Source organism: Podarcis erhardii, assembly GCF_964252035.2.
Source record: "Podarcis erhardii genome assembly, chromosome: 2".
In the NCBI taxonomy this organism is placed as follows: Eukaryota; Metazoa; Chordata; class Lepidosauria; order Squamata; family Lacertidae; genus Podarcis; species Podarcis erhardii.
This window is the reverse complement of record NC_138498.1, coordinates 94,957,892-94,980,236: the sequence shown is the minus strand read 5'-3', so window position 1 is coordinate 94,980,236 and position 22,345 is coordinate 94,957,892. Positions and strand designations below refer to the sequence as shown.

The 22,345-nt window shown below is 42.4% G+C and overlaps 1 protein-coding gene across 7 annotated transcripts in view; it reads left to right on the top strand.

The window, feature by feature from the left end:
• Positions 1-22,345, top strand: part of LOC309336529 (contactin-6-like) — a 193,849-nt gene that overhangs the window by 139,860 nt on the left and 31,644 nt on the right. For all 7 annotated transcript variants that reach the window (XR_014154051.1, XR_014154052.1, XM_081852433.1 and 4 more), the window contains one exon: positions 20,933-21,060. Coding sequence is in view for 5 of the 7 variants with exons in the window: in XM_081852433.1 (XP_081708559.1) it covers positions 20,933-21,060 (128 nt within the window). In the remaining 2 variants the exon portion in view is untranslated. The remainder of the gene's footprint in view (positions 1-20,932; positions 21,061-22,345) is intronic.

The following is a 22,345-nucleotide window of genomic DNA, read 5'->3' as shown; positions in this document are numbered from 1 at the left end:
TTTTGATGCCTCTCAAGCCTTTTCTACCCTCTCTTTGAAAACTTCTTGAAGTTTTGATATTTGATAATTTGATATTAATGAGGTGTAACTAGGGGCTGGATGCTCTAATTTTGAAGGGAGGTTCTGGTTCTGGTTCTGTAGTTAATTTGAATCTGGTGGGGAATGTGCTTGATTGACAGACTTCTCAGAGGTGAGTTTTTCTATCTCAAAATAGTTAAGAGAGTTTGCAGCAATCCAAGCTGGTGTTGTGCATACTAAGAAATGAGTGTGACCTTAGGGAGACACTCTAATCATACAGTTGTGGCAAAACTCATGTGGGAAGGTTCTCATGGCAGTACAGTGTCATGCGCAACTGTTTCCACTGTCGTTGCCTTTCAGTGGTGCTAGGTTGAACCTCAGGTAGAAAATTAAATACTCCTACGCAGTAAAGTCATGCTCTCTATTATAGAACTGAATATAATAAAGACAAAGGTCATATATGCCTTGGAGAGATGTACAAAAGTCCACAGAGCAGGCTTTAAACAAGAAGTGTTTTCTCATTCCAGTTCATTAGCCTATTCCAGTGCTTCAGTTTGTCTTATGTTTTCTGTTTAGACAGATAAGAATGGTGTAGAATTGGAAGCGGAATGTAAATTTGGCAATACTTGGAAATATTTTAAATCATTTTGCAATAATAATTTTTAAACTGGCATTTTAGCAATCTAGGTGGATAACAGTTTTGTTGTTGTAGCTCTGCATTTTGAAGCACCAGATTTAGACAGTGAAGTGGTTCGTACACAGAGTATACTAAACTATGACTGATCAAGACAACATGAATGTGCAGACTGCTGTGCAGTTGCTTGCTGCTGCTTCCCAGCCTTTTTTACTCTTGCACAATGCTGAGCTAAGCCAACGTTTGGCTTAGCATGTCATCTGAATCTGGGCTGCTGGTTAAGCTCTCCCCTCGTTAACTACAAATTCTATTGTATCCAAGAACGCACCTTAAGATTGTTCTTCGGCTTACAGTGTCATGCAAACCAGACCACAGTTATTACAACCTTCTTTAAATAGTATCTGATACTGGTCATTCAGATCCTAGTTTTCTCTTATGTGAAACATTAAACTGCCTTCTGTTCTGAATCTCAGTTGGAATCTTCACCCCCTTTTTTTCCTCCTCACCCCCAGCACCCAAGTCATCCTCCTACCTAAACATTGTATTACGTCCTCATCAACCAGAAAGTTCATTTTCATTTTCATTTTATTAAATAGACCTCTGTGGGCTTTGGCTTTTAGAGCTGAGACAATGCAAGACAATCAGGACAGCACAAGCTTTCGAAGACAGTTTCACCATAAAAGCAAAATAAATAAAAATTGATCTCTTCTCTTGATGACGTACTTGTATTACTTAGTGGACCAATGAGATTGATTCCTTAGCTGCTAACTTTAATTAATCACTTCAGCTCTATTTCTGGCTAATGGGTGAAGTGACAGAAATCAAAGGCATAGATTTCCCTTCATGCTTCCAGTCATCACATTTTGCAGTATCTATTGAGATATGAAAATGCATGCAAAATTTCAGGCCACTCAGCAGAATTGCTTGGATATCTTTTTCTTGTTGCTTCTCACTTCAGCTGAAACCACATTAACACTATGTAGAACTAACAGGCAGCATCACTTTTGCTCTATCAGTTCCTTCTCCACTTCTCAAGATGGAGAGTTTAAAAATTTCAAGGCTGTGAAAAAATTATTTGAGTAATTCCAATATTCTTATTGACTTCTTTTGCTTCTTTTAAATTCCAGTTTTGCCCATATTTTTCTACTTGAAGTGAAATGCAGTAGCATTTTTAAAAATATGATCTATATTAAAATAGCAGACCTGTGTACAAATACTTGTATTAACGTATAGTGCCATGTGATGTACCCTATCATTACACACATAGTTATTTACAGCTGTAGCTATTAGCCTGGTCACATAGTGATTATTCTTGATTAAATCCAGATCATTTATAGACAAGTTAAAAAGCACAAGTCCTAATACTGTTCCTTAGGGAACTTAACTTCTTACATCCTGTCATTGTAAGAACTGTTAATGTATTGCTACTTACTCACTGTTTCCTAGTCTTTAACAAGTTACTGCTCCCATGAGTGCTAAGCTTACTCTTGAGCCTTTGGTGACACAGATTATTGAAAGCATTTGAAAGTCAAAATGTGCAGAGTCTACTAGATCAGTGTTTCCCAACCTTGGGCCTCCAGCTGTTTTTGAACTACAATTCCCATCATCCCTGACCACTGGTCTTGCTAGCTAGGGATGATGGGAGTTGTAGTCCAAAAACAGCTGGAGGCCCAAGGTTGGGAAACACTGTACTAGATCATCCCTATCCATATGCTTAGTAAGACCCTCAAAGATCTCGAAAGGTTTAGCTAGACATGACTAGCCATTGCAGCAACCATGCTGGTTCTTCTTCAGCAAGACTTGTTCTTCTGCATGCTTGGTAATTCTGTCTTTAACAATGGTTTCTACAAATTTTACCCAAACAGATATTAAGCTAAGTGGCCTGTAATTTCTAATATCCCCCCTTTTAATATAAAAATTGTGTTATTTGGATCATTTTCGAGTCCACTGGTATGGAGGCTGATCTTAAGGGAAAGTTCCATATTTTTTGTCTGAATATCAAAATGCGAGAAGGTGGACAAGAACATTAACAGAGAAACTCTGATAGGAGAGGAACAAAACATTTCTTTCTTCAAAGTAACAATAAGAGAGGTGAAGGTCTGCACTTCTCTCTTTCCTATCATTCTTAGTTCTCATTTCTTCCTTTGTTGTAACTTTTCAGCTGAAAGTGACAATTTGCTGGCCTCAATTTATCAAAACTTTCATAGTTTTCCTTTGTTGGATGTGAAAGTGGACGAAACTTTTTTAATGAGTGCCCTTGCACCTTCTCGGAGCTGTGACTTCTGCGTGGTCCATTGGCACCTCTGGAAAGTTCAGCACAGATTTTGCTCAAACATTAGGATCCATCAGCCAGCAAGTAACAGTAGCAAGCTAAATTATTAAAGAAAATGTTAAATTCCCCCATACATAACTTCTATATATTGTTAAAAAAATAAACCTTTTTTGATAACTACTACAACAACAAAACTAACCTGAATTCTTTCCCTTGTTCTTTACCCAATAAAGGTTTTTGCTGAGTCCACACAGCACAGAATTCTTTTAAATGTAATTATGTGTTCATAAGTTCATGTTCATAGATATGCAGAGATAGTCTTTATGGAACTTAGATTACAGCAACAGTGATTGGGTTGCAATCATAGAGAAAGTAGGCAGCGTGGCTGACCAGGAAGGAAAAGCAATCAGAAGACACAGACAATTATTCAAGGGAGTTAAAGATGTTGCCAGAAAAAGGATGTTGGAGGACAGAAATCAGATAGACCAAGATGCAAAAAAGAAGATGTAAATATATACATATAAACGTACATTATCTGTGATATAAGCGTAATATAATCCTATTATTGAAATAATTTAACTGCCCAATACATGGAGAATATGGAATGAGATTTAACTTGACAACTGTGAAACACTTATCGAACAGGAAAAATGGGTGTGTCCATGTCTAGTACCTACACACAGAGAAAGCAGCTCATAGGACTTAAGAGAGCCATATACAGTATCACTTATCCCCAGCAGGCCAATGTGCAAGGTGAACAAGACTGCCCACCTCTCAGTCACATGACATCATCATGAAGTCAGATAAAACATTTCCCTTTACAGACTGTATTGAATTCAAACTGACCTGCAAAGGAAAAATGTGGGGAGTGGAGCTATGTTCCTGGGGCCCTGGCCCAACTGTTGGGCATGTTGCTACATGTCCATGCATTAGAATGACTGGCTGATTTGAAGATGCCTGCACTGCTTGCACATGGGCTTCTTCAACTGCAGATGACCACACAAACATGTGGCATCTGAGGTGGGGCTAGGACCATGGATGGGGCCAAGAGTGCAGCCCAACAGTAATCGCTTGATGCCTCTTTCACATGAAGTCATGGTGCTTAAGTAACATGGCTCTGAGGTGGGAATGGATTGAACTATAGGACGTGGGTGTACAATATGCTCAGTACTGAAGCACATGCTATTTATGTTGGATGTGAAAGGTTCCCTTCTCAGCATCTCCAAGGAGGCTGGGAAAGACCTCTGTCTGGATTCCATGGCTCATAGGCGTAGACAATATGGAGCTAAATATATCAATGTTCTGACTGTTCTGTGTATCTGCTTCCTATATTCCTAAATAAAGATAGATTGGGAGTGATTCACTCTAGGCAGAAGGGTCATCAAAATCCCATTGAATTCTCTTTAAACCTCTTAATTGTTTCATTGAAGACTTGAGTCTTTTACCATGGCTCACAATTAATGGTATTTCAGTTCACCAGCACCAATATTAGACTTAGAAACTAATGATGTTGTGACTATCTGAGATTAGTGGATTTTTTTTATTTTGTACAATAAAATATACAGGTAAACTGAGATTTAAAACCAAAAGAAATGTACCTGAGCTCCAGACTCTTAATATTTCACTGCACATTACTAAGTGGGTGGTTTTATTCATCTTTTGAAGCTGGGCATCATGATTGGGAACCAAAGAGATTAATTTAGGAGTGCCTAAGAATTTGAGTACAGCCAGTGACTTCTCCCCGCCCCCTTGAACAGTAGTCTCCCATAATAAACCCTTTTAAAAGGCTTCCTGGGTTCAATTTTGAGTTGTTATGTGGCATGAGGTTGCTGCTGTTTGAACACAAACCCAAAGCTTCCCTAGTTGTGTGGTTCTTTGAATGCCGCTCCATGAATCTAAATCAGGATCTTAATAGCTGGATATAGGAAGTCATTGTCTTCAACTTTTAAACTTCAGGATTTATGTTTTGTTGTGTTCTTTTATTTTTTATTTTTAAGCCAACAACATCTGCTTGGTGTGCTTTCTGTTTCTGTCTTCCTCCCTGTTTCCACACTGTGATGGGATGATGAGCTGCTTGTGCGTAAATGCTTAGTCCCTCAGAGTTTGCTCAGTTTAGCAAAGCTCTGTCTTTAGCGGAGCCCTTAAGCATGGCTCCGTCAATCGCTGGCAGAATCCGACAGTGGGCGTTTACGGAATTTACTCCAGCATAAAAGCTCCTTGACGGAAACGCGTCGTCTGGATTCACAGCGCGACAGTTTCCGGTGAGGAGTGGGTGTACCTATGGGAGGTCCTGAGACTTCTCCGCTGTTATCGCTAGAAGACTCCCTGAGCCATTCCTTCGCCTCCCTCTCTCTCTGATCTCCCATTCTCCCCCTGCTGGTGCCTTCCTCCGCTGCTGAGTCTCTCCTGACTTCTGAGAAGCCCCTCCACCTCCTGTCTTTCCAATGGCAGTTCCCTGACATCCACCTCCCCTCCAGGGCCCCCTTCACCCCCTCCCGCCTCCTCCCCTACTGGCGGTGAGGATGGAAAACCCCGGAAGGAACACTCCTCCTCATCAGAGGATTCAAACACTTCTCGCCACTGCCTCCCGTCTCTTCTTCCTGATTCCTCTTCCTCGTCGGAGTCTACTCCCTCCTCCACCCCTGACTCTGGGAACCCTTCAAACTCCCCCTCCTCATCGGTGGTGCCGAAGTGTTCCCTCCTGAACTGTGCCACGGGCTGAGGTTTCCTCGGGAACCGTTGATGAAACGTTTCTATTAAAACCTCGTCATTGACCTCCTCTGCCGGTACCCATGTGTTTTCTGACTTCGCTTCCCCTTCCCATTCTACCAAATACTCTACTTGATTCCCTTTCCACCTGGAATCAATGATTTCTGCCACATGCATGTTGCGTTCCCTTTCTTCTATGACTGGTGTTTGAGTAACCTCCCTCTCACATTCTCCCCACTCTCGCCCCTCTCGGTACGGTGACAGTAAGGACCTGTGAAATACTGGATGCAGTTTCATATGGTTGGGCAATCTGAGTTTGAATGCTACCGGGTTGACCTGTTGTATGACCTTAAAGGGTCCCAGCCGTTTGGGTCTCAATTTCTTACACCCTCCCTTGAACGGCAGTCCTTGGGTGGATAGCCACACCCGGTTTCCCACCCTTATGGTTTCACCTTCCCTTCTGCTTCTGTCTGCTTGCTTCTTGTATTCTTCCTTGGCTCTCTCTAAGTTGAGTTGGAGTTGCCGGTGGATCGCTTCCATCTCTTCAACAAAGTGTTCCGCCGCCGGGACACTCCACCTCTCCCCTCCTTCTCCTGGAAATGCCCTGGGATGACACCCATAATTTGCCAGGAAGGGACTCATCCCTGTGGACACGTTCTCCGCGTTGTTGTAGGCAAATTCTGCCAGGGCCAACTTATGTACCCAATCATTTTCTCTGTCATTTACATAACACCTCAGGTATTGTTGTAAAATCCCGTTTGCCCTTTTGCCTGCCCATTTGTTTCTGGGTGCCTGGCAGTTGAAAAATTGACTTCTACGTGCAGTGAGCTCATTAGCTTCCTCCAGAACCTGGAAGTAAATTGTTTCCCTCTGTCTGAGACCACCCTCAAGGGGGCGCCATGCAATCTGAAAATATGCTTTACAAACAACTTGGCGGTTTCTTCCGCTGTGACTGCGTGTGAACAGGCTATGAAATGGCACATCTTAGTTAATAGGTCTACCACCACCATGACAGCTGTTTTCCCTTTGGATTTTGGCAGATCCGTCATAAAATCTATGGATACCGCCTCCCATGGCCTTTCTGGTGTGGGTAAGGGTTCCAATAGCCCCGCTGGTGCCAGCCTCTCCCCTTTCGCTCGCTGGCACCTGTCGCACCCCCTAACATATTCCCGTACGTCTTCCCTCACCTTGGGCCACCAAAACTCCCTGGTAACCAACCACATGGTTTTGTGCTGCCCGAAGTGCCCCACTGTGGGGCTGTCATGTAACTGCTTGAGCACTCTGCCCCTCAGTTCCCCATCGGGTATGTACAGTGCCCCTTTGTAATACAACGCTCCGTTCTTTTCCTCAAACCCCCCTGTGTTCTCCCCTGTCCCCCTGAGTTCTCTGAGTTTCTCTTGGGCATATTCATCGTTCTCGGTACCCTCTACCAGTTCTCTTTGCCCCACCAATGCCGCCCCACACACCCAGTGGTCCTCGGGGATGATATGCCTTTCCTCAGGCACTCCCTCCCCCTCTAAATACTCAGGTTTTCGGGAGAGAGCGTCCGCCCTGACGTTCTCTGGTCCTGGTACGTAACGGATTTCAAAATGGAATTTTGAGAACTCTTGGGCCCATCTCACTTGTCTCTGGTTCAGTACTCGGGCAGTTCTCCAGTATTCTAGATTTTTGTGGTCGGTCCGCACTTGGACCTTGTGCTGCGCCCCAATCAGCAAGTGTCGCCATCTCCGGAACGCTTCATGAATGGCGAGTAGTTCTCGGTCGTATACGGTGTAGTTCCTTTCGGATTTGTTCAACTTCCGCAAGAAGAAGGCACACGGTCTCCATTCCGACGTATCTTTTCCCGGCTGTAGAAGCACGGCCCCCACCGCTCTGTCTGAGGCGTCAGTCTCCACTCTCATTGGTTGCTGTAGATCCACGTGCAAAAGTTGTTCTTCCGACGCAAACGCCTTCTTTAGTCTTTCGAACGCTCGCTGCGCCTCTTCTGTCCAGACAAATTTCTTCTTGCTGCTGAGACAATCAGAGATGGGTGCCGTTAAGTGGGCAAAGTTCTTGATGAACTTCCGATAGAAGTTTCTGAAACCCAGGAACCTTTGCACGTCCTTCTTAGTTTTCAGTGTCTTCCATTCCAGTACCGCTTGAACCTTGCTAGGATCCATGGCCAATCCCTTGTCTGACAACCGGTACCCCAGGAATTCCACCTCTCTGGTATGAAACTGACACTTCTCCAGTTTCACCCACAGCTGGTTTTCTTGCAGTCTGCTCAGTACCTCTCTTACATCTCGCACATGCTGCTCCTCATTCTCTGAGTACACCAGGACATCATCTAAGAACGCTACGCAGTTCTTGTAAAGCAATGGTCCCAGGACGTGATTCATGAACGATTGAAAACAGGCCGAGCCCGCCTGTAGACCGAAGGGCATAACGAGGTACTCAAAGGCCCCCAAGGGGGTGAACATAGTGGTTTTCCACTCGTCTCCCTTTCTCATACGTATCAGGTTATACGCACCCCTTAGGTCCAGCTTGGTAAAAATTTTCCCTTTCCTCACCCGGGTCAGAATGTCATCGATTCTGGGCATGGGGAAAGTCACTGGTTCTGACACCGCATTTAGGGCCCTGAAGTCCACGACCGATCTGGGTTTATTAGTATTTTTTTGTCCACAAAGAACACTGGGCTGCCCCCCACCGCTCGTGACTCTCTGGTGAAACCTTGCTTGAGATTCTTGTCAATGAACTCCCTTAACTCCTGCATCTCCCTGTCTGACATTGCATACAGCTTGCCCACTGGCAATTGTGCTCCTGGGAGTAAGTTGATTTGACAGTCAAAGGGTCTGTGCGGGGGCAGTTTATCTGCTTCCCTTTCGCTGAAGACGTTAGCCAGGTCGGCGTATTGTCGTGGTACCTTCCCTTTGTCTGTTATTTCCACCCCTGCTAGCGTGGCCTGGGTTCCTACTTGGGCTTCCCTTTCCTTGCAGTGCTTCCCCTCCTCTCTCTCTCACACACACACTTTAATCTTCTCAATGAATTGCAAAGGAGATAATCACAAAGGACGACACATTTCATATCTACACAGTGTTTCCCAATGACAAATATTTGTATTTTTAGTTTATACACCCCAAGGTGTGCTTAGAAAAAAACACACAAATGGAATATAATTGCCTCTTTAATTAGCAGGAATATTTTTTCTCTCACTTATTGTTGCTAATAATTTTATTTACTCAAATGCCTTTAATAAGCCTGTTCAACTGGAATTTGGAATTCTGTTTTGATCCAAATTAACCTCAGGTTTAATAGTATATATTTTATTTGCAGTGAAATTGTGGCAACTGATTTCAAAGCTCATTAAAATCTGCTCTGAGATAGGGAGAAGACTCTTTTACACATAGTTAAATGGAGTTTTATTAAACTGTGGTATTATTGCCATACAAGTTACACACAGATAAGTAGAAAGATCATTAAGATATTGTTACAGGCCACACCAATATCTGCTGTGCGATGCAAGATTCCAGGGGTCTTGGCATTAACCAGGGTTTCTGTTTCCTTTGGGGAAACGAGGGGAAATGAGATGGAGACAGGTTATGGCATTTACATCAAGAGGGGCTCATCAGCATCCTAAGCACCATCCCCATGTTTCTCTTTAACAGCCTGCTCCAGCAGGCAAGCATGGCTATTGCCCATCAGTCCCCACATGGAGTCTTCCCCACTTCTTCCTTCTCCTTCCCAGCAGCACTTGCCAAAAACAGCTCCGCCCTTTACACTTCCAGCATCCCCCTGCCACCTCCGGTCGCTGTAGCAACCTCTGTGACTCAAGCACATTGCAAAAGACAGTGTCCCCTGTTGCTTGCATCAGGCATCCTACCACAAAAGCTACTGGGCAGAGGGTCTTGTGTTTTGCTGATGGCTTACTATTATCAAACAAACCAGACCGTTATCAGCCTTTTGTTTCTTGAACCACACAGCCGCCAGAGAGCCATAGTTTGGCTGGCCTCATGAGGAAGCTTGCCAGGATTATTCCCAGCCCCTGCTAAACAATTTAGGGTGAATTTAGGAGTTTGCTCAAATTTCAACCCTTCACTGAATGTAGAATGTCTCCCCCCCCCCCGCCAACTCAACAATATAATGAAAATCATAAGAGTCTAAGATGTATTCTAGTGGCACTATTGACAAATACGTCATTAGGCAGACCTAATTCACTTGACCTAATTCTGCTGTCAGTTCAGAAGCACACAAATAAATTAATTTAATGATTTTAATATTCCTCTAAAGAAAACTGGAGGGACTGAGTACAATGAAATCTGCCCTTGTATTTGCTCTCTTCTCTTTATTTTTCCCCCATAGTTGGCCTATAGGCTGAAACTATAATTCGGTTAAACTCTCCTTTTCACTCTTTTCTGTAAGAGTAGATGCTTTTGTGTGAATTGTTTGTAGACTTTTCTTTTATGAGATGTACTGAATGGGGTATGAGCAGAAGAATGACTGAGATAAGAGAGGTGAATGAAAGCTGTGTATAGTCTTTGGCCTCTGTTCAGAGAAGCATTCACTGCAGTTTGATTCAGGAAAAAAAGCATACTATTGTATCTGAAGACCAGTTCTTCCATCTAAGGGCAGCTCCACATACTACAAATGGCTTTGAAAAATACCAGTGTATCTTGCAGCCGACAAATTATTTATTTATTTATTTAACTTATTTGTAACATGCCTGCTTAATAAATGTTTATCTACATGGATAACAATGTGGATATCACAGATGAGCATCCATATATGTATTTGACTCCAGAATGTACTAGTCTGAAAAACCAAGTCCCAGAATGTGATGTCTAATCATTCACATGGTTTCTGTAGGAAACACTGGAGCAGCATTGGGGTTTCCTATTGCACTCATGTCTGGATGAGCTCTGAGCTGCCCCTGAGCCAAGACTAGGTTGCCTAATGGCAGTGGACTTTTCTTCACTGGAATGTTTTTCTATATAGCAGGGATAGGGATCTTTTGAATATTGCTGAACTACAAATCCCATCATCCCTGACCATGTTGGCTGGGCCTGCGGAGAGCTGCACGGGTTCTTCATTCTTGCTATCAAAGAATTAATTTTGTCCCAGGAGTTCCATAGTTGTTTAAAATAAAAAAATACAGATGACATTAAACTTGTATCACTGCTTAGAACAGAGTAGAAGAAGCATAACACCAGCTAACTTCTTTGTTTAAAATCTATTAGCACATGCTGATTAGTTTCTATTTTTTGAATTTCCCATTAGCCTTACTAAACAGATCTAATGCTTTCATTTTCTGCAGATCAAAGGAATCGGTCATTAACAATATTTTGTTCAGATGAGATGCTTGGCCCATTTTTAATTAAAATGTGAACATATGATCACAGCTTGATTTCTTTCACACTTCCATTTAAATGTGTGTGTGACTCTTCCAAATGAACACAGTTGTTCTTTTTCAGAGATGTGTTTCTGCATAGTATGAGCAAAGGTCTCTTAAGTCAAAGACAGCAAAAGAGTGTTTCTCTTCACACACATACACATATACAGGTGACTGTAGGAAAGGGAAGAGGGAAATGTCATGCTACATTTCTTCCATGTGGTAATGCAATGTCGAAAGAGAAGTGTTTCTACTAATAAAGAAATACATTTATGCACAGTACTGTCAATGATAGTATATTTTTATTTGCAAAATATTAAATATTTAACAGTTTATTGTTTATTTTTAAAAAATGTGTTTAAACATGCATTATCATACTAAGCTCATGTGGTAAATTCATAATGGAAGTGGGACCTGAACCCAGTTTTCCAAAGTACAGTGGTACCTCGGTTTTCGAACGTAATCCGTTCCAGAAGACCCTTCAAGTTCTGAAACGTTCAAAAACCAAAAACTTAATAGCCGACAGCTAGGCCTCAGGTTCTTGCACTCAGTGGACACTGCACGGCATGTTTGACTTCTGAGGCGTGTTTGAAAACCAAAGCATTTACGGTACTTCCGGGTTTACAGCGTTCGAAAACCAAAATGTTGGTCAACCTAGCATGATATAGTGTTGCATAGTCCATATTGCATTACTAAACTAGCAGCAATGTCTGAAAGAGTAAAGGTTATTTAATTCAATGGCTCCAATGGCTCCAGTGGAAGAAAGTGCATCCATATAACATAAACAAGAACACAGATTTAAAATTAATATTTGCCCTAAATGAATTAAACCTCAAATGCAAAAGCCTAAGCCTGTTTCTTTTTAGGTGTTTCATTTGGGGGGGTGTGTCTAATGTCCAGTTATAAGGATAGTCATGAAAATATTCTTCTCTACCACATTCTTGCCTTCCAAACATGGATTGCATATAAACTGTTTGTTACATTAATATTTTTACCTTCCCCTCAGGGAATTCAGAATTGCATACAGTGTTCTTCCCCCTGTTCTTTTTATCTTCACAACGACAGTATGAGATAGGCTTGGTCAAGAGATTGTTACAGATCCAAGCTTTAAAAATAAGGTCTATTTGCAGTTCCCCTATTTGGGTAAGGTCCCCCCCCCCCGCCCTGCATTTGGACTGTAGCATGGAGGGAGATTTAACCTCATGGACCAAAAACCTCAACCTTTCTCAGCAGCCCCATTGGAGCTGCTATTAAAATAACATACTGTCTGGGTCTAGTTTGGAATTAAGCAAATATCTGCATGAATATAAATGGTAGAAGCAGACAGAACAATAGTGTACAGTGGTACCTCAGGTTACAGACGCTTCAGGTTACAGACACTTCAGGTTACAGACTCCGCTAACCCAGAAATAGTACCTCGGGTTAAGAACGTTGCTTCAGGATGAGAACAGAAATCGCGTGGTGACGGTGGGGCGGCAGCAGGAGGCCCCATTAGCTAAAGTGGTACCTCAAGTTAAGAACAGTTTCAGGTTAAGAACGGACCTCCGGAACGAATTAAGTTCTTAACCTGGGGTACCACTGTATCAGTATGCAGGGCTCACCAAAAACTCAGTAGGTCTATAAGAACACATTTGGTCAAATACAAAATCGATAGAAAGCCTTTTCCATGCAAGAGCCTGAGTGTTCAATAGTGCTGTATTTTGCATCCACAGAAGAATGTGAATCATCAGCAAGTGTAGCTTACTGCAGAGTTCATGGTGGTTAATTATGGCAGCATGCAACACAGGATTTCCATTCTCGGGTTTACTGTCAATGTTTACATTTTAAAAAGAGAAAGCTCCTTATTCAGGAGTTATTTTAGAACTCCTTCTGACTGCTACCACGGTGTTTTTTTATTTATTAAACATTTATTTCAGGAGCAAAGATAATAGATCTACCTCTAATTGGACCAGCTGATTTTAAACATAACAAGACACTTATCTTCTCAACCTCTCAAAGGGCGCAGGGTAACCTAAAACATGAGTGCCCACTGTATGCCTGAATGCACGAGTCATTATAATCCACTGAGCCATGGCTTTGTAGAAGTGAGCATAGTTAAAAACAAAATCTAAGCTAAAGTTCAGGGAATAAATCAGCATCAGTAATCCATCTCTAAGTGGGACTGACTTCCTAAATTAAGAAAAATTTTCATTAGGGTGACTTTTCAACTCTATTAAATTTGTCAGAATGGTTTGGATGTCTTGATAATGAAATCTTGCACCTTTGACTTCAACATAGAACTTCCCATGTAGTGTTCCAAAGTGAATTTATGTTAGAAAAGCTGTGGTGAAAATGCCGTTCTGACGTCCTTTTTGTGAGCAACATGTTTGTCTTGTATGGATATATATTTTGCAAAATAAGAACTATTGATATTTTAATTTTTTGTCAAATACTTGTCCCCAGCTAGAGTTGACTGACACCTGACCAAAGTGACAGTGGAATACACCTGGCTATAACCAACCCACCAAGGCTTTCCTTGAAAATGCTCCCCTCCATCCCAGAAAAACATTGGCAGGTCAGATGTGGCCCATACACCTAAATAATGCAACCATAAGGAAAGTTCATGACAACAATACCTAAAGGACTGCCTCTCTCCCATATGAACCAACCTGGACCCTGTGATCATCATCTAAGGCCCTTCTTCTTGTGCCCCCTCCAAAAGAGGTCCGAAGGGTGGCAACACGAAATGAGCCTTTTCTGTAGTGGCTCCCCATTTGTGGATGCTCTCCCCAGGGAGGCTCACCTGGTACCATCATTATGTATCTATGGGTGCCAAGCAAAAAGTTTCCTCTATAACCAGGCTGTTGGCCTTTAACTATCTGTGGCCTTTTAGAAGTGGGTAGGATATGTAATACTTTTTCCTCTTTGTTTTAATGTATCTGTGTGTGATTGTTTGCTTTGGGTTGTCTAGGGCAAGATAAAGTGGCTGACAAAACAAGCAAGCAAGCAAACAAACAAACAAACAAATACACACACTCTACTGAGCTCAGTGGGCCTCATTCCCATTTTACTGTATGTAGGATTGTGGCTTATCCCTAGTATAAATAAATTTGTGAGAAAAGTAATCTAAGAAACTGGTCAGAAGATCAGGATCATTATTATTATTTCATAGAAATTAAACACAATTTGCAATAATAAACATTAAGAAGAAGTATAGAAACAAAAATCACTTTTGTTGGTGCAATTACTTAAGATATCAATGCATGCTGGAGCATTCATAAGGTTGCTTCACCTTGAAAATAGTCAGTCGGACTTGACCTACAAAGTTGACCCAGTTTGAATATGAGCCCCAAGTTCTGCATTGATTTGCAAACAAGAACTGCTCTTCTAACTTACTTATTTGCTCTTTTATCCTCTCACATACCATAGCCTTCCCAGGATCAGGGCCCACCCCAATTTCCTGCTCAGCAGGCTCTTCACATCGGCCACTTTTTGTTCTTCTATCGAGCAGTCTATTCTGTGACTTTTGGCCTTTCTATAAACTCCATAGTATGAACTCATCACATACTCTGCTGATGGAGATAGAAGATGGACAGAATGGCTGATTGTCCTTACTTTTATCTCTCGTACACTTTTTCAGCACTGGCAGTTTTGTCAGGCAGCTCACACTGTTGATTTTAAGTGTCTTAGTGCTTCTCTGTCTTTGTATTTATAGGAAAAGTTTCCCCAGGATGGGACTTCTTCTTCCTCTCCTCCCCCCACCCCGCATCCCCCTGTGCTTCTCCCCACTCTGCTCCAGAGGGTCCCCCCATCCCTCCTGAGCAATTCTGGGAACACACACAGGAGCCTTGGGGGGTGGGGAGAAAAAAGGGAAGCCCCGTCTGGTAGAACATATGTCTGTTGCACAAACAGGATGTCATCACTGGGTACCACACCCTCTCTTTAAAACTGATATTGCAAATGCCACGCAGTATGCATTAGAAAGGGCAGTATATAAATGTTGTAACTAAAAAAAAAAAGATGGAAAACAAGCTGATTATCACAATTCAATTTTTTTAATGTTTCATGCATATCTCCACGAATATTTGTATTTTACTTTCTTGGCCTGTTTCACTTCCTTGGCATATTTCATCCACTTCTATACAGCACCGAAGTGGACTAAACTTCCTTATTTTCTAAACATCAGGTGTCATTTCTAAGTTGAGGGACATTTGTTGTTTCCTCCTCACACCTCCTTCTCTCAGAGTTGTGTCCATGGTTCTCTCACTCCCCACTTTAGCCTCACAGCTGTGTGTGTTAGGTTAGGCTGACAGTGGATGACTGGCCCAGGGCTTCATAGCTGAGTGAGGATTTGAACTCTGGACTCCTGAACCCTTCCACAAAACTCTTAACTACTACACAATATTTCAATCTTTTTTCATTCTTGGGACCCCACGGCTCATCTATTTCAAACCCCTGCAATTCAAGAATATCAACTAAAGCATCCATGACAGATGGCTATCCAACCTCTTCTTAAAAACCTCCAAGGAAGGAGAGTCCACCACCTTCTGAGGGAGTCCATTCTACTGCTGAACAGCTCTTTCTGTCAGAAAGTTCTTCCTGATGTTTAGTCTGAATCTCCTTTCTCAAAACTTAAAGCCATTGGTTCAGGCCCTACTCTCTGGAGCAGGAGAAAACAAGCTTGCTCCATCCTCCATGTGACAGCCTTTTGAAGATGGCTATTGTATCTCCTCTCAGTCCCCTCTTTTCCAGGTAACACATACCCAAATCCCTCCACCATTCCTCGTAAGGCTTGGTTTTCCATCTTGGTAGCCCTCCTCTACACACATTCCAGTTTGTCAACATCCTTCTTAAATTGTTGTACCCCATAGTATATCAGTACAGCTGATTATTCACGCTAAAATGTTGAACCTTACATTTGTCCCTATTGAAATTCATTTTGTTAGTTTTGGCCCAGTTTTACTTACTTGTACTCAGTTTAGTTCTTCCTTTTATCTGTGTCATCTTGTCACTCACACATTACCTATCATTATTATTAAAATGCCTTTTCTTCACTGTTTTCTCTAACGGCCCCAGAGTCTAAACTCTACCATAATAGATTCACCAAATATGCACATTCATTGAGCTTTTAGTTTGCTTTCAGTGTGTAGCAGTTTATGGAATATTAATAATTCTGTCCCTCCCCCTTGTTCAACCCTTATATATTATGGCATTCCAAACAGGGCATCTTCAGAGGGGAAAAGAGAAAGAATCTGTGATTCTTTCCAACGATAATGTATCTTATCTTCTTTTAATTCAAGCATTTAAGCACTACACAACTCCACAAGGGTAACCATACAGGATTTTCAGACAATGTGAAGTGTTTGAAAAGCTCCTTTTTTTATCTATTTTAGTCACTGGATGTCACCAAAAAAAAAAAAAACTTGGGGAAAAAGAAACCTTTATCTTGGTGGCTTGATGCAGAGCTCAGTGATGCCAATTAAAAAGTATTACTTTACTTTGAAGAGCATAGACGTTCTTATCTGGAAATGCCAGCATGCTGATAGCATTGTGAAGTCTACCTTTCTAGCTTCTCATACAATTTGTCACTAATCTCCCATCTGATATGCTGATTCTTGGTCCTGCTTCATGGAAGACATTCCTCTATCCAAAGGCATCCTCTTTTTCAAGTGTTGTCGGGTCCAAACCTTGTTTAATGACTAAGAACTCTAAGGAGGGAGAGCAGCAGCCTCCTCAAAGTTGCCCCATCAATAGCTAGCACATGGAAAGCAAACTGAGCAGGCACAGAGTCTTCTCCACAATGCATTTCTGTGTATTGGATTTATACCTAACTTACAGTAATTCTTTCTAAACCTGCACCTGCATATATAAAGCGCTTTCAGGGTTGGTTGTTGTTGCATCTCGAGGCCCCAACACCCACCCCCAAAATAAATACACACGGACACTTATATTAGTTTAAGTTTTGTGGCAATTTTTTTGGCCACAACTTTATTGAAATATAATCACATGAGCGGTATTGGCTTAGGCATTGACTCCCCATTATAACTGACTCCACCTCTCAGGGTGACCATCAAATGGGGTAAACCTGGAGGGGCAGGTGATGGCTGCACCTCCCCTCCCCACAATCCAACTGAGCCAATGCCTAACCGCTGCCTTACAAGTTGTGACGATTTGCTAAGAGGTAGGCGAAAACCAAATGGCTAAAGCCAATCTGCCAAATGGAAAAAATTCCTACCCAGCCCCTGTTCCAAAACAGGTGACCAAAACCAAAGAAAGGCCAAGCGACTCTACCTAAACTAGGGAGGGTGGGCGGGTGTTCAACAGTGCGAAGCAAGTGCCCCTCCTTGTGTCACACTGCCGTTTGTAAAGCCCCTGGGATCACGCCACCCACTGGCTATTGGCTAAAATCATCTGGTGTGATCCCATGGGAATGGCCAGGACTTCTTGCTCCTCCCCCCCATTTTAACCCTATCAGGTAAGCTCTTGGGTCCCCCGTGCAACCAGGACCCTCTGTTATGAGGATCCCATTTGTTGTTTTCCAATCAAACGGCATAAAAATTCTATGAATTTTTTTAAAAATCACATAGTTATAGAATTGGAAGGAACCATGAGAGTCATCTAGTCCAAGTCCCTTTCAATGAAGGAATCTCAACTAAAGCAGCCCTGTGGCCTGTTCTGCCCTCTGGCTTAGGGATATATTCTCTGTTCTGATTTGGTGTGTTTGAGGCCACCCTAAGTAATGGTTCTGAGGGTCCCATTTCTTTATTTATGAAATATAACCATATGGTAATACAGATCTTTACCACTTGTGATTCCACTAGGCCAAAAGCAGCCCATCAGCCATACACAGTGCTCCACCAGGGCCTTAGTAAACCTGTTTGCTGCCTGCCGGGAACTACACCTAGAAGACCACCGTACAAGGCTTAGCGGGTTTTGCTCACCATGGTAGGCTGCAAACTGAAGTGAGTTGGGCCTGCTTGAGCAGGTGACTGCTGTGAACAGCCAGGGCTGCTTCTTCACACAGCAGAGAAATACACATTCCTGAAAGAGGGTTCCTCTATTATCCAGAGACCCTTGATCTTTAACCAACTTTCATTACAGTACCCAAGTAACACATACATGCAGGCTGGAACCACTGGTGGAGGAAGAGGAGTGCGGGGAGAGCGCGATGCAATCCTGCTGGGGTGCCATCGTGGCTGCCCCCCTGCCCGTGCTGGGTGCCACGCCTCCAGGACATGCACCAGCCCCACCCCTGCCTGCTCTCCACCCCCCGGTGCCGGAGCATGAAGCTCCACCGCTGGCTGGAACTAGACTTCCATCCTTTGGAAATAGATAAAATGGTATTCTTCTTAGAGAGCTCTGCGCAACTGATCACATGCCAAGTCAAATGATAGGTTGGGCACCAGCACCTAGTCTACCGCGGTTGGAGTTCTTGGGAGGTATTACACCCATAGCTGACACTGGGTCTCTAGCACACACTTTTAAAAAACAAACATACAAACAAACAAACTCCCCCAGCACTGATGCAAGAACTGGGTCTGTGTGGCTGGACTCACCAGCACCGTCACAACTTTTAATTTCTCTGCAATGCACTTCCCCATTGAACAGACTGGAAGCAAAGCACATTTAGTGTTTAGTGCTGCACATTAGTTACAGGGCTTGGAATATCTTTCCTGCATTCATTGAAGCACAGACATTATTGTTATTATTTATTAATTTTATATCCCACTCTCCACCCAAAGTTCACAGGTTGCTTTACAACATAAAAACACAAAATATATAGCATCATAGCAGAAGACATGTGCCAAACCAGTTCTTTTCCCCATTTTGATCAATTCTCTACCTATATAAATGTATTAAAACTTAACTGAGGACGGTATAGATTTTTAAGTTGAGTCTAGGCAGAGAAACAAAGCGGAGGTACTAAAGCAACTTACTGATTCAGCAATGGGACCAAATAGAGGAGGGGATGCCATCATGAAAAGCAAATCCCAGGGAGTTAGCTTTTTAAAATAAAAATAAAAAAATCTGACACCTGATCACCTCAAACACTAAGCACAGGTGTGAGAATTCTCTTGTGTTTGACAGTTGGTTGAACACAGCCTGTGATAATTAACTCCAAATTAGTTTCTCTGGCTCTGCTCACGTTATAGTTTGCTCTTGCATTTTGCAGTTGGCACAACAATGTTATACAATGGATAGTAGTAATAATTTTCTCTCTCTTCAGAAAAATGTGGCTTGGATTATTTTCTTTGGGTCACTTGACTTTGCCCTCTCCCATTTTAGGACTGCAGTCAAATAAGGGGAAGGGATGGCAATTGGGTGCTCTGTAGATTAATACAAAAAACAACAACCAACAACAACCCACAAGTATTTGGGTTTGAGTTAGAATGAGATAGCACTGTGGTGGGGTGTTGTCCATTATAATGCACTCTAATGTGGTACAATAATAAGCGGGGACTGTAGTGCATGAGCACTCTTACAAATTTATGCCAAACCTAACAACTCCCAGTGTGGTTTTTGATTATGGCTATGATGATTAGGGTGGAAAATTAATTTGGTTCTCATTTAAAAATGAACTTACAGTGGTACCTCGGGTTACAAACACCTTGGGTTACAAACACTTCAGTTTACAGACGCTTCAGGTTACAGACGCTTCAGGTTACAGACTCCGCTAACCCAGAAGTAGTACCTCAGGTAAAGAACTTTACCTCAGGATGAGAACAGAATTTGTGCGGCGGCGGCACAGCAGCAGCGGGAGGCCCCATTAGCTAAAGTGGTGCTTCAGGTTAAGAGCAGTTTCAGGTTAAGAACGGACCTCCGGAATGAATTAAATTTGTAACCAGAGGTACCACTGTAGTTAATTTACACTTCCTGAAACAATACAGGAACTGAAAAGCATCCATCTTTCAAAATACACACTTCTCTGAATTTTGCAGTGCAGTTCTCCAACCCCGGAATGTATAACTGCACACACTAGGGCAAAGGTTAGACAAATAGATAGAGGAGAGGCTACTAGCCATGATGGCTATGTTCTGCCTCCACAGTTGGGAGCAGTAATGCTTCCGAATACCAGTTGCAGGAAACTGCAGGAGGGGAGAGTCCTCTTGTGTTCAAATTCTGCTTGCAGGTTGGCCACTTGGAGAAGTGGATGCTGGACTAGATGGACCATTGGTCTGCTCCAGCAGGCTCTTCTTATATTCTTAAGTAATATGTGCTTAAAAATGCACATATTAGTGAAAATAACATACAAAAATAAATTAGGAAATATTGCTTGCAAAATGTGTATATTAGGCACAACTAGACTCAGTAATGTGCTTGTTAGGAGAATGTCACAGTAAAAAGCTATTGAATTTGCACGAGGACTTTACAAAACAATAGTTCACAAACTGATGTGGGACCGTGAAGAACTGAACTAGGGTAGGAAAAACGTGAAACTGAAATTCACAGATTGGCTCATAGTAATGCACTAAAGTTATGGCAAATCATTTGGTGCTGTTTTCGTTATTTAACTGGTCAGAATGTAAGCAATGCCAGATGACTAATAACTTTCTCTAAAATTGTGAAAATTACATAGGTCACATACTTCATATTGTAAATAGTTCATTATCTGAGATCAGGAGTATTCTTCACCTGAGGAAACGCAACATAATTAGACTTCTTGTTGTGGATTTATTCCTTCCTCAGAAGAATCTGATGCTGAGCAGAGAAGAATTCAGGCTACTGGTGTTGATAGATTATTAGTCAATTTTGGTATGCCTAATCTGTTGTGTCTAGTACAGTGATGAATGATACACCGAGATTATTGTGCTCAGTTTGCTGTAGACAACATCAACTATGATTAATGTCCAAATATTAAAAGTAATATTACATCATTGTTAAGGCTTTAATGCTCAGAACAATATCCTGTTAATAACTGGTTTGTGTGGTTCTTTTCTTTCCCCCTTCTCTTCAGAATCTTTATCCCAGAGGATGGCAGCCTGAAGATATATAATGTTACCAAATCAGATGCAGGTGTATACACGTGCATAGCAATGAATCAATTTGGAGTTGCTAGGAACTCAGGGAACCTGATTGTGAAAGGTACTTTATTGTCTTCATCTGCGCTTTATGCATATTGAAAATGCACATGCATATTTGATTAACCATGCTGAGATGTCAGAGAATATAATAGTACTGTCAGAGGCACGGTTTGAACCAAATCTCCTGTCTGGAACAGGGCTGCTGAGATGCCTTTGGCAAACCGGAGGGTGCCTGGCCAAACTGCAGGCGGTGCCAGTGCTTTGATATCATTCTTAGATGGTGATACTGACAACAAATACACAATCAGTTCTCAGGCTCCAGTCTGGATATTGGTGCATTTCAAATAGGTTGCTTCTCTTCCAAAGATGTGATAAAGTATAGAGGGATAGTACGGTGAAATACACCTCAACTTCAGATTCAGAATTTAAACACCCAGCCCTACTTAGGTGTTTGTAATGGGGTTTAAATGAAGACACAAGGTGGGAAGGGTGCATGAGTGCATTAGCTCTGTCCTCATCCCAGTTCCCAGTGTCCCTCCATACTCCCAAGAGATAGTTCTGCAGTGGAGAAGCCTCTTGAACTCATTGAGGCTTTTGTGCAGTACAAAACCCTGGGGGAAAAATATTTGAGTTCTATAATATGTGGGATCCTCCATGGTGAGTTCAGGACGGTTCCCTGATCCATACGGTCACACTTGGACATGCAGAGGGCATGAAGGAACTGGTATGAGGAGCACACACAATCCCTCACATATTGAAAGTTGGTGCCTGAATAGAGCATATGTCTCTCATGTAACTGCATACAATCATACCTTGGAAGTCGAACGGAATCCATTCCAGAAGTCCGTTTAACTTCCAAAATGTTCGAAAACCAAAACACTGCTTCTGATTGTCTGCAGGAAGCTCCTGCAGCCAATCGGAAGCCACGGAAACCCCGTCGGACATTCGGCTTCCAAAAATAGTTCGCAAACTGGAACACTCACTTCTGGGTTTGCATTGTTCAGGAGCCAAAACTATCAGGAATTATGCTGTTAGACTTCCAAGGGATTTCTTCTACTCAATAACATATCGGGGAGATACAATGAGCATCTGGCATCAAGAGCAGAGACCCTATGAGGACAACACAATGAGAAGTTACATTGTGATTGCTGAGCCTACCTTGTACCAGATCAGGCATCTTCTCCATGTGACCAATATAACCTGTTCTGAGTGGCTGCAGCTCTCTAGGTTCTCAGATGGAGGTCTTTCATGTTTTAATGAGAGATGTCTGGGACTGAACCCTGGTACATTTTGTCTGCAGCACATGTACACCACTGAGCTATGCCGCTTCATGAACAAATCACACT